The 26,407-nt window shown below is 34.5% G+C and overlaps 1 protein-coding gene across 4 annotated transcripts; it reads left to right on the top strand.

Moving 5' to 3' along the window:
• The first annotated feature begins 304 nt into the window (after positions 1 to 304).
• On the top strand, positions 305 to 21,759 carry LOC108972941 (vesicle-associated membrane protein 2). Of its 4 annotated transcripts, none has more exons than XM_018939886.1 (9): positions 305 to 365; positions 891 to 1,212; positions 1,323 to 1,600; positions 7,192 to 7,253; positions 7,595 to 7,742; positions 10,501 to 10,659; positions 10,725 to 10,776; positions 16,594 to 16,686; positions 21,519 to 21,601. In XM_018939886.1, the coding sequence occupies exons 4-8, from the start codon at positions 7,225 to 7,227 to the stop codon at positions 16,608 to 16,610; spliced, it is 405 nt and encodes a 134-aa protein (XP_018795431.1). In that variant the 5' UTR covers positions 305 to 365; positions 891 to 1,212; positions 1,323 to 1,600; positions 7,192 to 7,224; the 3' UTR covers positions 16,611 to 16,686; positions 21,519 to 21,601. The 4 variants fall into 4 exon arrangements, with proteins under 4 accessions (XP_018795431.1, XP_018795430.1, XP_018795428.1 ...); XM_018939883.1 differs by lacking the exons at positions 305 to 365; positions 16,594 to 16,686 and adding exons at positions 402 to 535; positions 17,330 to 17,860 and having other exon boundaries at positions 21,519 to 21,594; XM_018939885.1 differs by lacking the exon at positions 16,594 to 16,686 and having other exon boundaries at positions 21,519 to 21,759.
• The last annotated feature ends 4,648 nt before the right edge of the window (positions 21,760 to 26,407 follow it).

Below are 26,407 nucleotides of genomic sequence, written 5' to 3'. Positions count from 1 at the left end.
TGTGATTCTTTGAATATAAATTCCTTTTTTTTTCAACTATAAAACGCAATTTCATTCATGAGCGTCTACAACAAACATATGTATGCGCATTATATGGCACTCCAAGTCTCCACAGGTCTCCGGGAAAGTTTTTCAAATGCGCCTGCGCAAACCGGAAGTGTTTGAAAGGATAGGAAATAGCTTAAGTGTGGTGTAACAGTTGTTAGCGGTCTCTTTTTGATGCACGTTCTTGGTGCGCGACCCAGTGTGGACAAGAAAAATTCCAACACATTTCGTAGTTGCGTACTTTCGAACATTCATCATACGAGCGCCGAGGAGCTGTGGCCGAGCTTTGAAAAAATTTTCGCAGTTGGCTAAATATAACCGTAAGTGAAAAAGTGCTCAACGCATGAAAATATAGGAAAATTAAATAATTATTACCAATTAAAGTGCAAACGCAGTGAATTTGTTGTTAAAAACAAAATTAATAATTTTCGAATTGTTTAAGAAATTTAAGCTTTATTGTGGAAAATTGCGTTTTTGCCTGACTGCCTAGGTTGGCGAAATACTGAAGTGTTGAACCAAATGTCACAGTGATGATGTGAAAATTTTCATTGATTTTTTCTGCCACCGCAAGTTTAGGGCTTTCTTAGCGTTAAGCGCTTAAAAAACTAAAAAAACTGAAACATTTGAGCTAACTGTTGTTTGCGTAGCTAATATATTAATTCTCTACTTTTTTATACAAATTTCTTGCAATAACATAATTGGGTTTGGCTTACACAAACCCAGCATATTTTGCTAATTTTCTTTGTGCTTAAATTAGAACAAAAAAAAACATTGCATTTTAAATTCTTAAAAATTCATTTCAACTATTTTCTTTATCTCACAACTAAAAAATGCCAACATTGCAGTGTCAGATTTCGCAATTTGAGCTCGAAATAAACTACAACAGCTAGTGAAAAGGCACACAAAGGACACAAACGTACACTTTTGGCGAGTCATCGAGTAAAAGGCAGGCGTGCAATAATAAATACAACAACAATAAACAGCAATTACGCATAGTCTCTACTGCTTTCGAAGTTCGAACGCATAAAGCTTGTTAATTTCGAAAACAACCCCCCGACAGCCCAGTCCAACACATAAGGCACGCAATCAAAAAACTAAAACAACAGCGCAAATTAGCGCCCACCACCCACACACACCACCTACCGTTGCCTACCGTCTCTGTGAGTGGTGAGTAAGAAACGTCAGTGGCCAGCCACAGTGTCACCGTGCTGCCACTTTACAGCTAGTTGAACTCAACGTTGTGCATTTTGTTTCTCTCCCATCTCCTTGTGTCACAGTCACAGTTACAGTCGCCGTCAGTGCTAGGGTACCTACATACATAATTGGCAGCAATTTTGTAGACAAAAGCGTTTGCGGTCTATCCAGTACACCTTGCCGCACCCTATCGCCCACACGCCTAGCACAGCAGCCGTTAGCCGTTAGCCGAAATCAGTAGCAACAGCAGCAGTAGCAGCGGTAGTGCCAGCGCCAGCAACTGATATTCCATTTCTCTCAGTGCTCAGTGCTTTTAGTCCAGCAGTCGCAGCGCAAAGTATCGAAACAGCGCGAGTAACATGTAAGTAGCTGTCATTATTGATTTTACAAATTCCAACTTATATTTTTGTTTAGTGTGCGACTAGATGTGTATAAGAGACAGCAGCAACTGATATTCCATTTCTCTCAGTGCTCAGTGCTTTTAGTCCAGCAGTCGCAGCGCAAAGTATCGAAACAGCGCGAGTAACATGTAAGTAGCTGTCATTATTGATTTTACAAATTCCAACTTATATTTTTGTTTAGTGTGCGACTTTGCTTTTCTTTTAATTTTTTGGTAATTATGTCTCTTAATTTTTATTGACATGCCTATTGTGTGGAGTGAATTTGAATGCGAAAAACGAAATTCTGCAAATGATGATTAATGCCAATTGTGTTGGTGAAAGCGCTGCGTGCTCAAGTGACCAAACAATTCATGCTGTTACAAAAACAAATACAAGATGGTCGTCGGCAAGCGAGCCCTTCAGGCGTACCGTTAGCCAACATGACACGCGTTACACAAACATGTTTGAACATGTGTATGAATGTTTGCACAATGGTGTAGGAAAATCTCCATTCCTGAGTAACACCGTTGACCGCTGATGAGTTTTCTTTCAATTTAATCCTTTACACACAAACATTTAATTAATTTAGCAAAACAACTACTAATATAGTATTTTTTAATGCATCAGGGGTGCATAATTGAGAATAAGTCAGTTTAAAAAATATTAAAATGCAGCGTTAAAAATTAAATAGCGTTATACAATACCGGAAATCAGCTAATAGAAATAGATTTTATATAAACTGTATAGTACATTTTCACGTCTTTTAATAGGAATATTTAGTAGTGCCTTAAAGATAGGCTCCAATAACCCAATACCAAAATTTCACAGCACAATCTATTCCATCGACTGAAAACGGGTTCCACGGAGTGGCGATTTCAGTTTAGGGAAGAAGAAAAAGTCACACGGAGCCAAATTTGGTGTATGCGGTGGTTGATGGTATTCATTGCGTTTTTGGCTTTAAATTCGGTTACAAAAGTATTGTTTTTGAAAAAAAAATCAGCTTTATCGGGACAAGGCGAGCAAGAACGCGTTTCATGCCAAAATATTCACCAAAATCATTCGAATGGACTCGTGAGCGTGACGATTTTCAACCGCCCTATTCATCACCTTTTGAATATTTTCATCAGTTTAAGGAGTGGAAGGCCGTCCAGTACGAGGCATGTCTTCAACGATCTCTCGACCGTGTTTGAAGACTTTGTACCACTCGCAAGCTTGTGTTTTTGATAAAACTGAATCAACGTAAGGCTTTTCTAACGTTTGCAATGATTCCGCACACGAAATTCGGTTAGGAATACAATATTTTAAACAAATTCTTTTTCGATATTATTATCCATTGTAAAAATCGCAACACACTACTGAGGTGTACCGACTTATTTATTATGATATTTTTTTTTTATTTATAATTTTTGCCTTTTCTACCTGCATACATTGTGAGATAAATTATAAAGGGTGATCGGTTTCGGGGTTCCCTACTTAAAAACAAAACACACAGAAACATCAAACTTAATTTTGCAATTATTTTTTGAAGATTATCTCTTTCAAATGTTGGCCGCGTCTGCGTCTCAGATGGTCCATTCGTTCGAGCATTTCCATTGGTAACTGCCAAATGACATGGATGATATTTTGCCTGAATCGAAACGGGATTGTCGGCATAGACTTTAGTCTTTACATATCAACACAGGAAAAAGTCTAACGGGGTGTGAAATCACACGATTTTGGTGGCCAATCGACCGGCCCAAAACGTGAAATCATCTGCTCACCGAAGTGTCCATCCATTGATTGATGCGATGAGTTGAAAGCATCGCCAAGATCACGCTTCAATTTCAGACATCAAATAGTCGGTTATCATGGCGCGATAACGGTCGTCATTGACGGTTACGTCCTCAGCGGCATCATTTTTGAAGAAATATTAAACACCAAACCGTTGTTTTTTCTGTATGAAATGGCAGCTCTTGTATCTCTTCAGGTTGCTCTTCGTCACAAATGCGACAATTTCGTTTGTTTACATATCGTTTTAGTCAGAAATGTGCCTCATCGCTAAACATAATTAGGCTCGAAACGCCGGATCTTCTTGGAACTTTTCAAGAGCCAATAGAGCGTAGCGAGGTTGCTTGGAAAGGTCGAACGTTTTCAGTTCTTGCAGAAGATTTATTTTGTACGCTTTAAATGTAAGATCGACGTAGAAAGCGCTAAGTTGTTCTATACGTCAGTCGGAGTTGCTGCGAACGGCGCCGAGTTGACTCTCCACAGTATTCGTGAACACTCTCAGCTACGCCAGCTATATTTTCCTCACTGCGTGTTGGACGTGGTCTATTCGGTCGAATATTATCCAATTATAAATGCTGGGACTCTAGATGGGTGATGGTGTTGATGGTTAGATAAGTTGAGCGGAGGCCGCGAAACACATTCTTTACGGAACGTGAAATTTCGTAATAAAGTAGAACGATTTGTAAACGTTGTGCAGATGTACATATATACACATGTAAGTCTTTCCATGATGAAATGCGACAAAACACTGAGCAAACGTATCAACTTGACACGACTTACGCGTGATCTGTCAAAACGAGGCTATTGAAAAATGTACCTCTATTCTTCTTCTCAGTTTATACCTCAAAAATTGTACTACTTCAATATAATTTTCCTCCTGCCGCTAAAACAGCAGTATTGCACTGTATATATGCATGTATGTATCTATGTTCTTAGTTACTAAAGCGCATACAGCATACTTATATACATATCTGCAGTAGCTTCGCGATAGCAGGAAATCAATTGATGAGACCGCCAAGAGACTGCCTTCATTAATTAATAATTATGTGCCAAGTTACAGTTGGCCACATTGTGGCGCCCTAATGCGGTTAGCATCGTTGAGGGAGAATGAGTTCGTTCCACTTATCAATTTGTTGGCGCCTTTAATTGCGCGACAGTGGAAAATATTTCCTTTTTTCGTTCAATAAATGCCTGCTGCTTTGACTCACGTTGGCACACTTTAGCATTTCTTTCCGCAATATTTTCATATTCCGATAAATATATTTGCATTCCCACGAACTTGGCACTGGGTACAAATGCTCTATTGATTTTTTAGCAAGTGCGTAAAAGAACAAGTGATTTATAAGGAAATGTGAAGTTGATATTGCTGCATCGCTCAGTGGAAATTATTTGTTTCGAAAACGTAATTTATATTACTTATTCTCTAAGAGAACTAAAGCATTTATTAACAAATTTAATAATTTTACTCAGATTACCTGCGCACAGGGTATAGCATAATATCTAACTGCAAAATCTGTTTTTCTCTAAAAGAGACACGGAAAAAATGTTAACATACAGAACCTTTACATTATTACAATTGATTTCTCTGTCCATGAAGAAAGTCCAGCACAAAACGTTAGCAAAGAAAACCTATTCCGAGAGGGAGAAAGGGATGATATATAGTAGTATAACGTATGCTGCGAACCTAAGGCGCTGTATAATTCTTTTTGAAACCTTCAGACAGGCGTTAATGCATTAAGCACTCCAATTGAAAAGTCCTCAGCCTACCACAGTAAAACACATGTTTTTGTTAAAATTATTATTAAAATTTTTTAAACATAGTTTAAGGGTGATACACTGATTATAGCGACTCTCCAACTTTTCAATATCATTTTTGTAGCACGATTTGTCTTTTGTTTCAAAATAGACGTCAGTTTGGTGTCATTCAAAATTATTTTGTGACAGTTTTGATGTTTTCGTCGGTGTTAACCTTTTTTGGACCGTTTCGCTTCGTTAAAGCTTAGCAAATAACTTGCCAATAGTTGACTTCCCTGGTGCGGAGTCCAAATAATGTTGACCAATCCAAACGATGCCTTCAACAGCAGTTCTTTCCCATAAAAGGAAATCAATGGATACGCGATATCCCTTTTGATCCATTTTTCACATTCTTCGCTAACTAAAAAATCACTCCGGGGGTTCATTTAAACGCAGTTTATTCAGACCAGCTATAGGATAATTGAAAATTAGGAACATCCTTTTTTGTGATTTCGATGTGTTTTCTATAGACACTTTTAATACTTCGACATATTTTTTACCACGAAATACCGGCATATTTCTTTCCTGTTGTATAAATTTTCATTTCCGGTTTACAACTTCCTGTTTGGTTTTCAAATATGTTTAATATCGGAAATATTGTACCAATAGTATATTTCCGGCCCGTTTTTCCATTTCCTGTTTGTTTAAACCGGAAACAATGTACTGTTATTTCATTTCCGTTTTCGATAAATAACTTCCTATTTTTTACTTTAAAAGCTATAATAAGGTACCGTTAATTTATTTTCGGTGTCTAAATACTCCACAACGGTACTTTAAACCGGAAACATCGTACCGTTATTTCATTTCCGAGATCTTCCTATACCACTATCCGGTTCCACTTAAACTTTAAAGTCGCTTCCACCATTTTTACCTTCCTTCCTGTTTGACTTTCAAACCGGATTTTGAAGAGAGTGAAAAATAAAACTTTATAGAAAATTCAGGCTTGTAACTAGAATATAGAGTATATCACCATAATCCATGAATTTATTGATATGATTGACCTATTGATATTATATTTCATTTATTTTGAGACAAAATTATCTTCGGTTTATTATCTAGGGTAATATTTACACCCTGAACAGGGTACATAGTTTAACACTCAAAAGAAAAGGTCGGAGACCACAAACATAAATTAGGGTGAGGAACTCAGTAGATTTAGCCATGTCCGTCCATATGTTATATACGCGAACCCAAGTTCTTTTTTATTTGCGTATAACCGCGTACTATATGTATAGAGCCGAGTTTAGAACGGCGCGCTAGTCGTTTCTTTTTTTCGCTATTTGGTGCCAATTCCATATCCTAGCCAATATATATATATATAAATATATATGTATCTTAATTCGCTGAACTATATCAATGTCGTCATATATCTCGTACAGTTCATCGTTCCAACGACTACGGTAGTCGTCGTTGCCAATGCGAAAGGACCAAGGAAATCTTTCGCAAAACTTTTCTCTCACACACTCGTAAGGTCGACTCATCACATGCTGTCTCCCAGTTTTTGAGGTATCGATTGGAAATCTTGAACACATCCTTTTCTTGCTGCTCACTTGTCGGAACCGCCGATAGCATATATTGTACATAGCACATAAACTGATCTATCAAAGTTCTTTTAAGAAATATTTTTTAAAAGTGTTATAGCTTCGGTGCAATCGGAGGTTAGGTTTTTCTTGTTTTCATTGATCTTATGCTCGAGTACATATGTGGATGATAACTTGGTAATGATCGAGTAATGCGTTCTGAAGAAATATTCTCGCTGAGCTGAAAAAAATATGTATATATACGGATACATATATGAACGATGGCCGCTTGAAGAATCCCATACCCCGGAAGGTTTCATCCCTGCTCTTCTCCTTTCTCTCCTTCACCGAGAACACCAGCATCCGGCGAAGAAATCGATAAAATCCATGATTTCAAATTACAACCATCTCCATTTTCTATTAAAAATATTCCATAAATAAGAAATCCATAAAATGAATGACAACTTTATAAAATTTAATTTAATTTCAAGCTAATCGGTTTCATTTAAAACTTCACTGCGAAAATGGGCAAGAAAGATAAGAAGAAGGAAGAGTAAGTAATTTTGAAAACTGAACAATAATAGCGTATTGCTAAATCATTTGGGCAACTTTTAGATGAACTTTTGTAATTTTGAGGTTAGAAGTTGTTGGTACACACTAGTTAATATATACATACACACTACACATACATGTACAAATGCACTTAATAAGTTTGAAGCTGTGTAAATACTTTTTATGTAAATTTGTTATTTTTCAATTATTTCATTTATTGTATTTTGTCCAAACGAAATTTTTCTTAACATTTATATTTGGCCATAAAACTTGTTGATTATATTGCTTTATTATGTAAACAACGGAATAATTTACTATTTATATAAAATTTGCGATTCTTAGGGCGGAACCAGCACCAGCAGCCGATGCCCCACCAGCTGATAATGCCGCAGGTGAGGGCGGTGATGGAGAGATTGTCGGTGGACCGCGCAATCCTCAACAGATTGCAGCACAAAAACGGTTACAGCAGACGCAGGCACAAGTCGATGAGGTCAGTATATGTATAATATATATAAATTCGACCGTTCTATAGCTGGTAACGGTCTGTTATGTGCAGTAAGACCGTGATTTAAGCTTAAGATATGTTCAATCAAAGTAAGGCTATAAAAGGCCACCTTAACATGTAAACAATGGGCTTAGGGGAAGATTGATAGAAAATGTGTTAGGTATTAAATAAAATTCTAAGCCAATCTATTGTTTGTTTCCAATTTTCAGCCCTTTTTTCAATGTGGCATCTAATGTAGAATTCGTTCTGTTCGAAGTTGTTGATAAGTGGATAAAATAATAAAACGGTCCAAATTTTCAGTAATAGTGGTCAAACATTTTTCATAAACGCAGTCAAAAGTCTTATGACTCTTCTTCGAAATCACTGCTGCCATTGTTTCAGATTTTTTCTTGCACTAGTAATTCTTTGAGCTCATCATTTGAAAGACTAGCTGCAGTTTCTTGAAGTATTTCTTCGACGGCTTCCACATTTACTTCATTTAAACGGGGTTGTTTTGATAATTCCACTATTTCAACCATATGAGCAGAGTTTCTATGTAATGTTTTCGCTCTTACTTAAATCTTTCCAAACGTTCTGCCATAATCCTTTCAAAGATCTTTCTTTTATCGTATTCATGATATTGTAGTTTTTCTAAAATTCTCTTATGGATTGCTTTAAGAGTCTGTCCTAGTCTACGGTGAACTTTAAAGATTAATAAATGGAGGGGCTGCACTTTTTTCCTATCACTCTACTAAATTATTATACGTTGTATACTTAGACTTGGTACCAAGGCAGCATTCGGCACCTTTGAAAATTACAGCAGTTTATATTGTATTAGCGAGTTATAAAGCGCCGGACTAGTTGTCTTTAGCCCTTTAGCATCTGGGTTACAAAATCGGAAGACAAGGTCGAAACTTTTCACGTTTCCAGAAGATTCAACAATCATTCAGAAAAAACTTAAAAGTTCACAAATATTTATTTCCTTAAGTCCACTAGGGTTTTAGTTTCTGTATAATAAAGAAATAAATTGAATTCTCTAACCCGAGTACTTCGATACAGACACACTTCAACCGGGGTTTTTTTTCTTTAGCCCCTCGCTATGTGGCTTCTAATTTTAATAAATATTTTAAATTCGTTTGAGAAACTTGTCTGCTCTCCACTTGAAACTCATTTGGACATAATCGTCACATGGAAATGCATTCTGCAATCACCTCGTTGAACAGTGTGAACTCGATTATATGGTTCACACATTCCGGTTGGATCGTCGAAGTATTTTGTTTTGTATAACTGAGCCGAAAGGTTCCTTGATTTCGAAATTTGCAATATTCATTATATCTTCATAACCTAGTCAAAGTATATTAAATTGGTCACATCTAGTTGTAACACCTAGATGGAAAAGTCGGAGACCTTATAAAATATATAGTTACATATGTACTATATGCTTATGATCAGCATACAGAGCAAACCTGATTTAGCCATATCCATCTGTTCGTTCGCGTAGATGAACTAGTCCCTCAGGTTTTGAAATGTCGTTCTGAAAATTCTTTTCCTATCCAAAAAAGCTGGTCATTTGTCGGAAGCACCGATATCGTACTGCCAACAACCGAACCATTCGACTAAAAATCTCTGTGAAATTTGTTCCTGTTGTAACAAGAACAATCTGCGAGTTGATAGCATTTGACCGGATAAAAATCTGGGTAAGTTCCGGTTACGTAGATCCGACTGTCGTGGGGACGGTTGCCATCAAAGCTGCAATCTCCGAAGAAATTGTTTATTGTTAAATTATTTAGTTTTGCAAGGAATATTTATCCTTGCACTGGGTAATAATAAAATATATATAATATGTATTATTGATCTATAAAAAAGTCCAAATTTGTCGAATCCAATCAGTAATCCTTTGTAAAAATCATTTACATATAAGAAATTTTGGTTCGGTCAATGGTTTAAAGCCTTTCTTCCCTTTCGCTGTTTGGCGCCAATTGCAAAGTACCATAAATCTTTCGTAGAACCTTTCTTTGAAAACTCGCAACGTAGACTCATCAAATGACATTGTAAATACCTTTCACAATCCAGCAGACAGGGATGATGAGTGACTAGTAGAATTTGGTCTTTGTTCCTCGAGAGAGAACTTTACTTCTCAATTGCCTACTCTGTCCGGAGTAGCACCTGTTGGCAAGAGTAATTTCGCTTTGGAATTGGTTTCGAACGGCACGGAAATCCGATCCTAACGGAGCCTTTATTACCGCTCAACGTTAGCTTACACAGACGGGGATACCAAATTCMGACATAGCGGCATAAAGGCAACTCGTCTTCGTTGAAAGCAGCTTTAAAATCGCCAAAGAGATGGCGTGTGTCGATTTTCCTTTCACGCGCCTTTTCCAAGACTTGGCGCATGGTGAATATCTAGTCGGTTGATGATTTTTCAGGCCTAAGCCACACTGATAAGGCCCCATCAGTTCCAATCAGTTGCCGGTAGGTTTTAATCCCTCACACAATACGCTCGATAAAACCTAAAATGCGATGTTGAGGCGGCTTATGCCACGGTAATTGGCGCAGATTGTGGGGTCCCTCTTTTTGTGGGTTGGGCTTAAATTTCAATCGTCGGACATGCCGCTCTATTGTTATTATATATATTATATTATATGTTAGCCGCTAGGTCGGATTTAAAGTTAATGTGCGAGCAATCCACTGGGTACAAGTTCATCACGAAACAAATTGCTCAACTGACACTCTTACTTTTACTCAATCGTATTCGTGTCCATAGGTCGTCGACATAATGCGAACAAATGTGGAGAAGGTGCTTGAGAGAGATCAAAAGCTATCGGAATTGGATGATCGAGCTGATGCCTTACAACAGGGTGCTTCGCAATTTGAGCAACAAGCTGGTAAACTAAAACGAAAATTCTGGTTGCAAAACTTGAAGGTACCGTTATATTTGTCTTACGCTATCATATGTGTTTAATGCATTTCTCCGCTTCTGCGCCACAGATGATGATTATTATGGGCGTTATTGGACTGGTCGTTGTGGGCATTATTGCAAGTAAGTGCTGGAGAGCGCAACGACGTTTCTCACAAAATCTAGCTGTTGACAAACTCTATGAATAATGTTTTTATACTTACATGATTTTAGTTTCAATATTTAACTAAGACACTTGCCTGACCTTGGCACACACCTATATACATATGTATATTTCCACATATCTTAATAACGCCTACTGAAATGTTAAACTGTGCACAATTTATTTATAAAAAAAACAATAATTTTAACTCTTTTTAAATAATTAACTAAATAGTTTTAAACTCTCTTAGTAAACTACTTATCGACACACTCTTCTGATTGAACAGCACATTTGATTTAGCAGCATATTTTCAGCACAAATTTCGATTGCACCGAAAAAGAAAATATTTTTCTACTACTTAGCTGAGAAAATTAATAAAATTTTACTTATAATTATAGAAAAAAATTATTTTCAAAACAGACTCACACAAATCATTACTCTCATGACATACGCATACTTTTTGTTGTTGTATACTATTTTTACTCTTTTATTAATTGCTGATAAGAATATATATATCATTTTCTATTTTACTTTTGTAGGTAATTTTATGTAGACTGCTAGAAAACATTACAAAAACAAAAAAAATTAAAAAAAAAATTCGAAATTCTTTGAAAGCCAAAATTCGAAGTTGAAATTGGCAGTGTGCGTTGTATGTATGTATTATGTACATATTTACTAGCGTTATCATGTGCAAATGTGCAGTGAAACTGTTCTAAGATATAAGTAGATTAAACGAATCGCTCAATAATCTGACAACAACAAAAAAAATTAAAAAATTTATTACTAAATTCTACAAAAATAAAAATTGTCAATTATGGCGCACTCACCGCCATACACACATACATACACAGGTATGCGTGCATGCAAGTGCGCAAATATAAATCCCAGCAGGGCACAATCGGCATGCGGAAATTAAGCAAATTCAATATTACAACAAATCGAATCGGTGTTAATTGAGTGAATGAAAAATTGTACATTATGCCATCAATCAAATATATCAAATCGCATCGGCGGTATCACAGTGCAATCATAACAAATGTCAATTGGCCGACGCACCAGGTTCGATATCAACGAAATTCATTTGTAGAATGTGCATTTTCGGCGCGCAGACGTCGAACGCTTCAGTAAACTGTAGTTGAGTTTAATTGTGCAACTGCTTTTGGTTCGTCAATTATTTTGTATGTATAGTACACACCGCGAAGACGGCAACACTGTCACTTTAAGTCCCCTGAAGTTTGAATTTCTTGGTTGCTTTGAATCCTCGGGATATCGCAAACGACGGGCTCATATGGTCTGATAGAAAAAAAGCTCTTCAATCGAGAACGTCTAGTAGTGTTTTTGTGCATTTGAATCCAAAAAGTATGCAACGGAACGGGCAATATTTGGTGAACTAACGAACTTACTGGTCGTGTTCTCAATGCCTGGCTAACGAATTAAGTTCTGGTTAACTTAACCGCTTTTGGTAAAGAACATCTAAACTGATAGATGGTTACTAAGCAGACATTGAGAACACGGTAAAAAACAGCCTTCTTTAAAATTTTTTATTTCTCATATAAAAAAGAAATATTTTATTAGAATTTTTTATTGTAATGTTTATTAAAAGCTACACTATTAACAAAAAAATTCTGAAATTTTGGGGAAAAATATTTTAATTTCGGCTATTAAGATGCCGTTTCCTGTGATCCATCGAAAAAAAGGGCGCCCGCACTGGCAGGATAACTGCTCACAGGATCATCTTAATTTAAAAAAGGTCGTGTTTTAGTTAAAACATTAACTTAGAACTTGGACGAAGGAAAAAACTACAATTTGGATTTTTACAGACATTTTTTTACAAAAAAAAAAAAAAACAGTGGAAAAGTTGCAATCGAAAAAAATCTTTCGTTTAAGTCTTTAAGAACCGTATCTCACAAGATCTTTGTACAATTTCATGAAGATCGGTAGAGTGGGTCTCGAGAAATCTTTCCAACCTACTTCAAAAAGAGGGTTTCGAGAAATTAGCCTTGAGTGCACAAGTTCTCAAGGCTATATCTCCGAAGCTATTACTCGGATCAACTTGATCAACTTGTCCTTTAGGACAATATTCTAGAGGCGCTATAAAATTTAATAAGACAATAAAAAAATTTCGATTTTTTGAGATTTGAGACCCCTTAAAGTTACAATATTTCGGATGAAAGTTGAGCGGGACTGACATTAAAAACTACATTTTCATATAGTTTAATATAAATCTTTATTATCGTCTTAAAACAAGGCCCCTGAGTGAATACAAGTGTGCCAAAGCTTAAGCCGATTTTCCGAACACTTTTTATAAGCATCGGCTGAGATGACCTTCATTACTTCAGCGAACTACTGTTAATGATTATAATGGACTCATAGCGTATTTTCTTCAGCAGATTTTTCAATTTCGAAAACTAAAAAAAGATGTAGACGCCTATATTCTGCTACTCGGACGAGCTCGCTGTACTCTGTTCAGGATTGAATCTTGACGCCTATCCCGCTCATAGGAATGGCCCAACTAGGCGGAGGCTTACGGAGTAATTGTTAAACCAGAGAAAAAATAAAAATGTTTTTTACACCTCCGTAAGGTATAGAACTATTGTATTCTAGAGCTCTTTGAAATATCTCGGAGTTAACTAAGTTGGAAAGAACATATTGAGAGCAGGGCTCACAAAGCCGTTAGAATGAAAGAGCCATTGGTATAAAGTGGGTTTTATCACCCCACATGATCTATTGGCTCTATATATGCCATGCCATGTTTTAAGATGGTTGGCATTATGGGAAAAACACAGCATTAAAAACCTGGAATAGGTGCAACGGGTCTGCTTGCTGGGGATTACGGGCGCAATGAGAACTACCTTATAGAAGTAAAGACTGAGGCAAGGCTTACAGCCAGCTGGCTCATGATTTTAGGTCATTAGCGCCAGGCTAGGCATCACTATAAGGCTCGATCTTGTTAAAGAACTCGGCTTAAACTGGTGGGGAAGTAAACACACCACTTCCATTCCCAAGTAGAAAATCTGGCACCAATGGTTCTGTGATCGCAAGTTTCAATGACGAAATATACATATACACTGATGGATTAAAGGTTGAAACAGTCACAAGAGCGGGCTTCTTCTGTAGTAATACGTGCACAGAAGGCAGTTTCAAGCTAAATGACAACAGTTAAGTCTTTCAGACCGAAATTCTGCGCATAACAGGAGATGCCAAGTGGTCTACTGCTTTAACTAACAAGTCTAAGTCTCGTTGTGTTAGATTATGCAAGAAGGCAGTAACCAGACGTTTAGTAAGTAAATCGGTTAAAATCATCTGGTCATATAGATGAGGTTGATGAGACGGTGGAAAATTATCTATGCCTGAGAAAGGACGGCTCTTAATACTGCAACTAAAGAGACATTTGGCAGCTGTGATAAGAAGAAGGAGGTTATTACCACCCCACTGATTTGCTGGATAAGTCTTAAATTGGTTACCAACCGGGAGCACTGAGGTTCGGCGCTCATGCGCCTTCATTTTCAAGCAACCAAACAACCACATTGAAATTTTTAAAACATGTAAATGTTAAATTTATTAATTGCATTTCGACATAAAAGTTGGTGCACCCTTTATAGTATTACAACTTAAACGTTCGAGTCTGGATTCCACAATAATACCTTCTCTTTTCATATACTCATAACCACATGATAGTCGCTGATATGTACTCACCCAAACCGTTGCATACTTTTAAGGGTTAAACAAAAGACTTGTGCGCAGAACTCAATCTGCTCAGTTTCGTAAAACTTGTAAAGCATATTTCTCCTAATATTTTCTTCGTTGTTTTGCGACATTCACGAGTTGTTAGTTCACGATGGTGTTGTTAAAAGTTGGTAGAAGTTCGTAACTTGTGATCTTGTTGAAGATTAGTCACAGTTCTCGTTTTTGCCGTTTGTTTGTTGGTTTACATGTGTGTTTGTTTGTAATTTGATTTTTCCAGTTGCGTTTACATACATGTCCCTGCTGTTAAATTTAACTCGATTTTGTTTTTTATTTAAATTTAGTATAGTTTTTTTAATTCTATTTTTTTATCTTTTTGGTTATTTAAATATTTTAAAATTCAAATTTCATTGAATTTAAACTGCTTACTGTTATTCAATAATAATTAATTTTTTTTTTCTAAAAATGTAAGCTTTAGTCACTATAGTTTTGATATAAAAATTATTAATATTTTTTAGAGCTTAAAATGTTATAACCTCGATAAAGTAATCCGTTTAATAACTTAAATATTTGTTTCACTTATTACAGACCATTTTTATAATTTGATGTTAGAAATCGGAGTTCCCAGCCCAGTTCTACAGTCTTTATGTTAGTGTTTTTTTCTTTAATTAGCACTTTTATAGGCGACATTGTGCAAGTCTGTCAAAATTGTAAGCACACATTTTGTAATAACGACAAAACATTTATTTTTTTTTAGTTATTTGTAGGTTTTAGTCATATCTGTCATGAATATTGAATAATTGTTCAGTAAGAGTTTTAAATATAAGAGACTAGTGCAGAAGCCTTTGAAAATTACAAAAAATGAAAGGAATTCATAGTAGGTTAAGGGGTTATAGACAGTTATAAGACCGAATAAATGCGAATTTTCCTTCTTCGATCTTCGATTCGAACGGTTTAGCCGTTTTCGAGTAATGTTGGTTACCGACTTTGAAAACACCATTTTGAGAAAAACGCCTTTAAAGTTGGGAATGTACTCTGAAACGCCTTTTCGAATTTGTGTGCAATTTCGAAAATATTCTCCGGAAAGATATGAAATTTTCTGTGTGTATTCTTAAATATATGTACAATAAGAAAATAGAATAAAAATTTAAATTTTTTGAAAATTATAACTGTTTAAAGCCCCGTTAGGGAAAAATATTTTACGGGCGATCAGAGGTCAGGAAAGACTGATTTTTTAACGGTTAAACACGAGTTTTCTCTATTTTCGGCAAAACGATAAGTTCTATAAAAAACAGTTATATTATATTGCAAGGTTGTAGATAATAAGAAGGTCTATAACCTTTATACAAAGTCGCGTAACCTCAAAACTTATTTGAATTACTCAGATTTTGTACAAACAAATTTTTCACGAAAATTTGTGTAAAATATATATTTTTTTAGATTAAATATTTTATTCATTTAACTTTTTTTTTATTATGCTATTTACAAAAGTCTATATGTTTTGTTTTATTAAAATTGCATATTATTATGGATTCCAATCAAATAAATTATTTATTTAGTTCAGTGTAAGCTAATCTATCTAGAATCTAGAGTTTAGTCGAATATTCGATGACTAAGGACTATCCGGATACTGCAAGCCGAGTATTGTTAACCGAAAAATGCGTCTATCCGGTTAATTCGGTTAGTCGAATACCAAGAGCTCTACTCTAGATGCCAAAACTGTTGAACCTGTAGATTGTTGCCAACTACCGCGTTTGGTACTGAAAACTTAAAAATAAACAAAAATTATTTTATAAAATTTTATACCAAAAAATTGTTTATAAACACATACTACATAAAAACGAAATCCGCCAATCCAATATTACAACAGCATTTTTTTATGCCAAGGTGCATTTAAGTCTACATATATATGAAAAATTATACTATTTCCTCATATGAGTTTAAACCATTCTTCAACATTGAATAAAATTAAATATTTAATTTACTTTTTTATTTAGAAGAATATATTTTTTTAATGTCTATATATGAATCTTTATTTCATTATTATAATTTTTTTATGAAAATCGCAAATAAATTAATTAAAAGCACATTTGTATTTGTTAAAAAAATTGCAGAAAAAGATGAAGATTAACTCACGTATAAAGTTTGCACCGTTATTTGAACTAAGCAATATAATATTTTACACCCAAATTAATACCCCACGAAAGGTAAACAGAAAAATCACCTACAATCGTTCTACATTGGCACAAATTTCAACATTTAACTAATTGCTAAGAAGCTTAAAGAGCTGTAAGAAAGCTAACTTGCTTTTATGGACGGCTAAGTTATAGAAATTTGAATAAAAGTCACTACATACTCTTAATAAAATGTTAGAAATCATTTGTTTAAAAAAATAATAATATTGGTAAAAATAATATTTTGAGGACATTTATAATATTAAAAAAATATGTTTCTAATTTTCTTTAAACTATTTAAAACAAAAAAATATTTGTAATTTTGTTCTAATCTTTCAATGTTAGATTATACTATAAGAGCTAAACAGTAATTTTAGTTATCAGTTAATGACAGCCTAAATAAATAGCAACTATTTTGACAGCTAACCTTGAGTTTTAGAGAAAATATTTGTTATATTTTCAATATTTTTTAGTTCCATTATTCACTCACGAAACTCAACGAGTAACTCATACCCACATGCTTCAAAAATATGTGCCACGCATTCACATCACCACACACACACGATCTGCATCACGAAAACAAAATAAAAAATTGGAACTTTTATTTATGAGAAAAGAAACACGCTTACAAATTGCACTTTTGTTTTTCTGTTTTTACACAATTTTTGCATTGTAGAAGCATGGGTAGTACCAGCCGTTTCTGCCGTAGACGAAACTGTTTCCGCACATTCACAACCCGAATACGTGCATACCGATCACAATAATAACAATGCTATTGGCAAACACACAAAACCATCCAAATCACACAAAAACAACGCATCCGAACATTCACGAACATCGTCGGCATCCGAAACCGCAAACGAAAACGAATCTGAAAATCAATCTATTAACGAACCTGAAGCTCACGCCTCCAAACACAATCGGCACGCACATGAATCCGAAAAAGAACATGCACGCGAACACGTGTCCGAAACTGAAACGGCACACGAAGATGCACCCGAGCATACCATACAGCGAACACCCACCAACAATGAGGAGGACGGCAATCCTCCGGCTGCCAATGCATAAAATAATCGTACAACATAACTCAAAATTTCCATAAATCCAAATAGTTAAACAAAATTGAAGATAAATTAAACATTACATACTCGTAACATACTGTAACCATTTTTTCACAACCGAACTTGATTGTGCTTTCGGCAAATTTGTAAGCTATAATCCGCATTATTTGCATATATTTTCGGCTTTATTGTGCGTTAAATTGAATTGAGTTGAATTGAATTTGTGTGTGTGTGTAAATTTCGTGCTTCACCCGATTGGATTTCAAGCTTCATCTTCATGATCATCAACGTCATCTTCCCGAAATCACAACCCACATGTACACTAACACATTTCCACATTTTGAAGGAAGCATGTTGCATGACATACCTAGCGATAATTTAGCCTTTATTCCATATCCACAATTTTACTAACATTGACAATATTTACCCTCCATTATGCTGTTTCAGAATATCTATCATGAATGATAGAACGAAGGGGGAATGTTTATTATCATTCGAAAGAACATTCTTTGGCATTTATTATTATTATTTTTTTTTTTTAATTGTCTTAGCTGGTCCATTTGTTGAGTCCAATTTTGATGACTCGGCATCATTCGTGAATCGGCCCAAAAACCACACCACACCAAACTCATGTTGTTTTCTGCATGAAGTGGCAGCTCTCGAATCACTTCCGGCTGCTCTTCTTCTCAAATGCGGCAATTTTGCTTGTTTATATACTTATATAGACTCCCCACGGTCTTCGTGTATACTCTCAGCTACGGCTGCGATATTCTCTTCACTGGGTCTCAAGATGGCTGATGGTGTTGCGAATAGAACGCTCAGTAGGTCGATTACGTTACAGATCGTAAATTTTCGTAATAAAGTAGAACGATTTGTAAACGTTGCTCTGGCTGAAGTTTTGAACGCAACGATGAAGCTGGATAACACAATAATAAGCTCTTACGATAATGATTCAAAATGGCACATTCGGCGCTAATTGAGCCCAGCACGCTTAGTCTTAATCTCTTCAGTAGTAGCCTCCATATTGGTCAGACATTTTTCCAAGATTCTTCGACATACTTCTATAACATTTTCAAGAATACATATACATTTGTATTATAAATACATACTGTAACGTATGTATGTCGCTTGATACTATAAAAATACAATATTTGTATACATCACTTTCATCAAGTATCTTGTATAATGATCACATGTAAAAATAAACTTCATATTTACTTTTCGTTATAAAAGTTCGTCGTGCATAGAGCCTTAAGGTTTTTCGAATATATGATTAAATGTCTTTATTTCCATAATTCTGCTTGGACAAAATGATATCATTATCAATATAAGCTTGATTTTTTTTAGATTTTTCCCCGAACATTCAAACATAACCTCAATACTCATCAGTACTAATACATTATATAATATTTACGCTAAGATACCCTCGTATCACAAACTACGATCAAAAGATAACGAAAGATAGCGTTTGTGAGTAAAATTTAGCAACTTTTATTTTAAAAAAATCATAAATAAAGCAAAAGCATTTTGAAAGAACGTAGTCAAGGCTGATTATTTTCTTTTGTTTTGTAAAAAAAAATTTAATCATTACACACACATACTTGCAGATAACTTTAGAGATAGTATTCAAGGAAAATAACGGATCCAGTATAAACGTAGAATATTCGCGAAACTATCTAATCGTAACTGGACCCTGCTGAAGCATTTTTTCTCTGGATTGCAAATTATTACAGAGTAAATGAAAGGGAGAAAGTAAATCAAAATGAAAGTAACCTAAAAATCGAAAAAATTTGTTCATTTCACTACGAATAGTAGTTTCGACCACTTTTGATGTTTCCTCTAAAATAACTTTACCTCTAATTTTACAATTTAAATGCACCATAAGCAGAAAAGAAAACTGTTTGTTATTTGAAAATAGTTGAATTTCACGACATGAAGATGGAAAGAGTTTCTCTTTTACCGTTAGGCACTAACAACAGCTAACATGAGCCGTCAATTAAGGTTCTGAGTATGTGAATATTTCTGTGCAAATCTTGTGTCTGACACAACTACTGACCGACTTTTAGAGACAGTTCGGAACCGATTTCATAAATAAAGAAAGCTATCCGATATTCGGTTAATATTTACAATCTTCTTTTAATTAAATATCTATAATGTCAATTTAATTAAATGTCACTTCTTCATATGAGGCAGTTCGATAGTAAAGATTTTTTCTCAAGACGGGCTCAAGACGATTACTTTTGTACAGATTTCTTACGAACTTCTTCTTCTYTATTGGCGTGACAGCGCTTACGCGTTTATAGCCGAGTTTACAACAGCGGACCAGTCGTTACATTACTTACATTCTTACTTGTATTATTTCCAACTTCTGATCTCAGGTCTTTACATCAGAGGTAAACCTTTCATGCTGACTCTTTATGTCTTGCTAATCGTACAAAAGACCCTGACTATTTAGAACTGGTTACTAGAAAATAGTGCCTAACGACTCTTCTTCTAAGGACTTACGACGAGCTCAATATTTCTTTGGAAATTGTCCAAGGTTAACTGTCCTGTCAACTGCCGTTTAGAGATCAAATAGTATAGCTAATTTTGATGCTCTTTTTCTCTATGGAACAAAAAAATTAATATACTTTGGAAAGGGTGTATTACTTTTTCACAAGGTCTTTTAAACCCGGAAGACAACATTGGAGATCCAATAAAGTATATATTATAAATGATCAGCATGACGAGCTCACTCGATCTAGCCATGTTCGTCTGTATGTATATATATACGCGAATAAGTCGCTCAGTTTTCTAGAAATCGAACTGAAAAAGTGTATAGGTAATTTTCTGCCCAAGAAACTGCTCATTTGCCGGTATAACCGATATCGGATTACTCTACGATATAGCCGCCATACAAACTGACCGATAAAAATAAAGTTTTTGTATGAAAAACTTTTTTACTTGACAAATTATCTTCACGAATTTCGGTACGTATAACTATCCGAAACTACTCTACAATCTTCGAACATACTGCTCTGATCGGACTTCTATATCATATAGTTGCCATATAAACTGTTTGATCAAACTTGCGTCCTTGTACGGAAACCATTTTTATTTTACAAAGGTATCTTCACTAAATTTGGCATGGAGTTTTGCAAAAGACTTGACTACACTTTCCGAACATATTGTTTCGATCGGACTAATATAGCATAAAGCTGTCATACAAACAGACCGTTCCAAATCAAGATGCAGATATTTTATACCATTTATTTCTAAAAAAATGCACCTGTGAAGGGTATTAAAGCGCCGGTGCAAATGAAGTTAATGTCTTTTCTTGTTTAGTGGACATAAAGCAAACTCGTTTAGAGTTAATTCATACACATTTTTCAGTAAGTAAGACTCGAATCGGTGGAGGTGGATGTGATTTTCACTTAATATTATTATTTATCAATTGCTTGTTGCTTTACTTATGCACATATATACATATATATATAACATATACATAAATATCACTTGGTTACTTGTCGAACATTTACGCCGCACTACTAATATTTTGATCGTAGTTGTACATACAACCTATTTCACACAAGCATCAGTACCGTAATTATTTGAAGTACTGTAATGTATACCAATTACAATGTGTTAAGCATAACTGTATTAACGTATGTATGTATGTAAATGTTCACTCATATTTTATGTAATTACTTCAGTGTCATTGAAACTGTTTGCATTCCATTGCAAAAAAAAAAAAAAATCAACAAAAATATTTGCTTAAATGTTTTTAACCATGGATTTCGATTTTTCTTCCCTATCACCACGCAGATAAACTAGGATTAATAGGCGGCGAAACACAGCCACAATATCCACAGTATCCACAATACATGCCACCACCACCACCACAACAGCAGGCACAAGCGCCAGCCGGCGGCACTTCATCATTGGTTGACGGCGGCAGCGCAGGCAACAAAGAGCAGCACGGTGCAGTATAAAGCTTTTCTTCAAATGTGCTAAGTTAAACTGAGGACAGTAGAGCAAAACAAAACCACTAAAACCAAAAAAAAAAGAAAACAAAACCAAAACAAAAAATCAAGAAAAGTATACTTCAAACCATTAGAAAAAAATATTTAAAGAATTAACAGAAAATTTGCATGAATGTCAGTGCAACAACTTGAGGCAATTGCAGACAGTGCGCAAAATTCTTAGCAGGCGAACACATAACCTCAAAACAAAAAACATGAAATAATTAATTAAGCGTTGAAGTGAGTTTTATTGGCGCGCCTTTTGGCATTTTTTCGGCGAATTAATTTGGCAGCGGCGGCGAAATGCTGGCGGGCAACTTGCTTACATCACCTTTTTTGCGTTTTATGTGAGCATACTTTACGCCAAAGCTCAAGCTCAAGTGCGCCGAAAGTGGAAAATATTTGATATTTTCTTATTTTAGTCGCCTGATCGACGGTAAATTTTTTTTCATTTAGTTAACGGTTATATTCTGTTTTTTGCGCCAGTAACTGACGCCGCTCTCAGCTGTCAAGCATTTGCCGCACAATTGTCAACACTCGCGTGCAAAAAAATACCAGCACCGTGTGGTACCGCAAAGAATCGACGTGCAACGTATGTTTTCGGCAATAATTTCAATATATGTATGTATGTACACCAGTAATGATGAAACTCATACCAAATTACTTACTACTTTAACTTTATTATATTTAATATTTCAACAATGCGTAAAAAAAACTAATTACAATTAATATTTGAAATATTGACATTAACTGCATATTTGTTTATGGTTGCGTTATTTAAAATGCGTACGCAACAACAAAAATACAAAATGTGAAAAACCAAAGAGCAACGGGCATACAAACCAATGTTTAAACTACAAGAACAAAAACAAAATTACTTGTATCATTAATGCAAAAATAATAACAAATTAAAAGAAACTAAAATGAAGTAATGAAGACAAAACAATACGCTGGAGAACACAGTGAAAAACTAATCATACAAACTGCGTTAAACTACAGTGGCGAGCAAATAAATAAATTTCGTGGGTTTATGAACTTTTATATTTATGTTTTATGTTTTTCAAATACAACAAATCTGTATGTATGTATTTTGCAGAGTATAAATTGTATTTAATATTTGTTATAAATATGTATTTATTTGATTTATTATAACAATTTTCATTTGAAACATTTAATTTGCTGAGCGAAAATTGTATTTAAGTAGTGAAAAAATAAATATAAGCAAGTTAATGTTAATAAAAAGAAACTTATACGAGGCACATGTATGGGAATGTTAAATTTGTATTAGAAAAATCGTGTTTTTGCTTGAAATGGCGTGCATAACTACATATATGCATATATATAAATATAAATATACTACATAAATATATATGAAACTAATCAGTGCGTACGCCTAAYTAATTAATTAATTAAATGCCAAAACTACAAAAAATATTTAAACAAAACAATATAGGAAGAATTGAAAATGTTTCACTTTGCTTTGACTTTTTCCTTACTCAAATATTTTGAAATTGCGATTTCTTTATGTTAATGTAGATATTGTATGTCCAACAAGATTCAACAATCATTAAAAATAAACGAATGACAAAATTTCCTTAGCCAACTTTACGAACGCTTTCAAAATTTCAACGATTATTTTAGGACAAAGTTAAGAGCGAGTGTTGGAACAGAAAGAAATTTTGCAAGGAAAAAGATTTATTTTCATACATTAGTAACATATTACGTAAAAGTATTACGTATGCGGTTTGTTAATGAATGCATTAATTTTGCACAATACTGTAGTGTCGGGCATCGCCATAATGAACTGCTTTAGTCCAGTGTATGTAACGGTAAACACGTGGAATATTGACTGCATTAATTTCGCGCAAGACTGTAGTGTCGGGCATTGCGAAAACGAACTACTTTATTCAAATGTGTTTAACGGTAAACACGTGGAATATTGACTGCATTAATTTTGCCCAAGACTGTAGTGTCGATCATTGTCGTATCGCTTTACGTTAGTGAAGTGTGTGTAACGGTAAACACGTGCAATGTTGACTATTAAACGTAACAGCAACAGCTGCTTCCTTTTTGTCAAACTTCATGTTGTTGGCAACGCTGTCCGAGTATTCGAAAACTCAGTGTTATGTGCATCGTGATAATTGCTTTGTTTTATTGTTTTGAGAAAAATTATTTAGGGAACTTAACAATTTTGTTTATTTTTTGCTTTTTGTTTCGATTTCTTTTGAGAAAAGCGAGCTGGCAACTTCGCTACAATATCTACAGCTGTTGTATACCGCATAACGGCACTATAGCAAGATCTGTAACTAAAACTTGAGTTGAAAGATTTTGTATGAAACCATAAAGTTTTTTTCTTCACAAAAAAAAAAAAGAATAATGGCAACGGTTCATAGGCTAACCGCACAGTGTCACAAACTGCTAAAAAATTTAAGTAAAGTGTTAAATGCAATTATAAAGTATGAATTCCAATTAATAAAAAGCTAACAATTTTGAATACTGGTTATTGAGTATTTTCCAACTGCTCGTGGCACTTTGAAGGCTGTTGTGTTTTCTGTTGTTCTTTGCTGCCTCTATAAAGTTTCATTGGCATATACATTGTATATATATCGTCACCTAAAATGCAAAATAAGGTATCATCAAAAGAATCGAAATTCAATTTTTTATTGCTTACGATTCACTACATCATATTATATATAATTTGCATACAATTGTCAGTTTCCGCTAGCAGATATAACCGATATATGCATAACCATTTTATAACCAAAACTCAAGCTATGTTTCTGTGAATGGTTTCTATAATATGGTTTTTCCTCGTCTATCAACTTATGAAAAGTGATGTTACGTAATTTTGCAGTTTAGGTGACGATGTACATATACATATACCATATACGCATATGTATAATAAATATTTCTTCAGATATAAATGTAACTACTTGTTTGGACGCCGTGCGACCTATAGGGAAATTCAACATGCGAGTGACTTGTCTAATAAAAAAAAATTAAAAATATTTTAAATATTATTTGCTACTGCATTGTAGCTTATATGCAAATGATTTATGAAAATTTACAAAGTTATTTTAGAAAATAATTAGTTAACAGTTACCCAGGGGGTAGGATGGTCAATTATTTTCATTTCAATGTCTTCAGTTTCAGAACCTTAGTTTTTCGCTGAAACTGCAATTATGTTTGATGAAGCAGACAAGTTTGTTGTATCCGTATACAAAATATATACTTGTATTTGTAATATATGTACGTAATAAGAATTATGAACTCAAAACTACATTTCAAAACTTTCTCGCTGTTCTCCAATGAGAACTCAAACTCAAAGCTACTAAAGCGACCAGAAGCTTGTATCAAAAGCAACTTTTACTCAGTACAGTAAATAATTAAGGGAATTGTGCATAACTCCAAATACATATTAAGTAGCGACATGCGACAACATAAAAAAAAAACAAATATTCCCCAATAAGCTTTAGTATAATTTTCCGCGTTTAACGCTTAATCTTTCAGTAGAACGCAGGTAAATGTTAGATGGGCATTTCGTAAATGTTGCTCTAAAATTTTTAAAACAATTTTGAAATATGAATGTCAGTAGTTTGAACTACCTAATTACAGTTTTAAGAAATAACAACTTATAATGTTTCTAAATAAAGCTTTTTCAGCTGACGATTTTTCGAAAACTCCGCTGGTGAAAAGCATACTGCCAGCTTTAGCTCTTTCTATACTAACGTGTTTTTTGTTACTTTCCACTTCAAGCAAAGCAAAATATATTTTTACTTCAACGAAAAATTCGAATAAATAACTTTCAATTAAATTGCAGTAAAACAACTGAAAAAAAGTTCAAAATTTTTGCAAAAAAAATCGAATAAATTCAGTAAAACATTAAACGAATTATGTTGTAAAGGGAATAAACATTTAGTAGCAGCAGTCAAGAACAAAATAAATAATAATTACATACAAACCTACATACATAATACAAATCAACCCAATTCCATGGTAGTCAAAAAAAAGTAATTCCGAAACAAAAACGAAAATTGTAGTCATTGAAATTGGGAACAAAAGAAGCATATTTCAAGTGTATAAAAAAAATTTAAGAAATACAATACAAGCCCTGTGTATGGTAATACATACGTACACAAATTAATATGAATATTATATAAACGATAATAATATTAATTAATTTAATGATTAATTGCACCCAAATACATAAATATTTAAATAAATAAATAAAACTACAAAAAAAGAAACTTTTGACGCTTTTCATTTGATTACAAATGAAACAAGTAAGGCCGGCCTAGTTTGGGCGTAGACTATTATATTCGTATACAAGTAAGAAAGGGTACAATATTTGGTTCATTGAAGGGTAAGGGTAAGAATTCCGCAGTACAAGCGGCATGTTGTGCGCCCAAATCACTCCTAACTAAGCGCCATTCTTTTTCTTCTCCTTTACTGGCGTAGACACCGCTTACACGATTATAGCCGAGTTAACAACAGCGCGCCAGTCGTTTATTTCTTTTGCAAGGTGGCGCCAATTGGAGATTCCAAGCTCTCCACCAGATATTTCCAATGGAGTGGATCTCTTCCTCTTCCTCTTCTTCCTCCGGCGGGTATTGTGTCGAATATTTTCAGAGCTGTAATGTTTTCGTCCATTTGGACAACATGACCTAGCCAGCGTAGTCTTTTAATTTGCTG

This window comes from Bactrocera latifrons, unplaced genomic scaffold, assembly GCF_001853355.1.
Source record: "Bactrocera latifrons isolate USDA-ARS-PBARC rearing strain unplaced genomic scaffold, ASM185335v1 scaffold_44, whole genome shotgun sequence".
Taxonomy (NCBI): domain Eukaryota; kingdom Metazoa; phylum Arthropoda; class Insecta; order Diptera; family Tephritidae; genus Bactrocera; species Bactrocera latifrons.
The sequence above is the reverse complement of the archived record's forward strand: the minus strand, read 5'-3'. Positions and strand labels throughout refer to the sequence as shown.

Bases quoted from the DNA above. Each gene is read 5' to 3' on its own strand.
- LOC108972941 (XM_018939883.1), top strand. From the start codon at position 7,225: ATGGGCAAGAAAGATAAGAAGAAGGAAGA. The intron at 7,743-10,500 runs GTCAGTATATGT...TCGTGTCCATAG, and splicing joins CGCAGGCACAAGTCGATGAG to GTCGTCGACATAATGCGAAC. The intron at 10,660-10,724 runs GTACCGTTATAT...TCTGCGCCACAG, and splicing joins TCTGGTTGCAAAACTTGAAG to ATGATGATTATTATGGGCGT.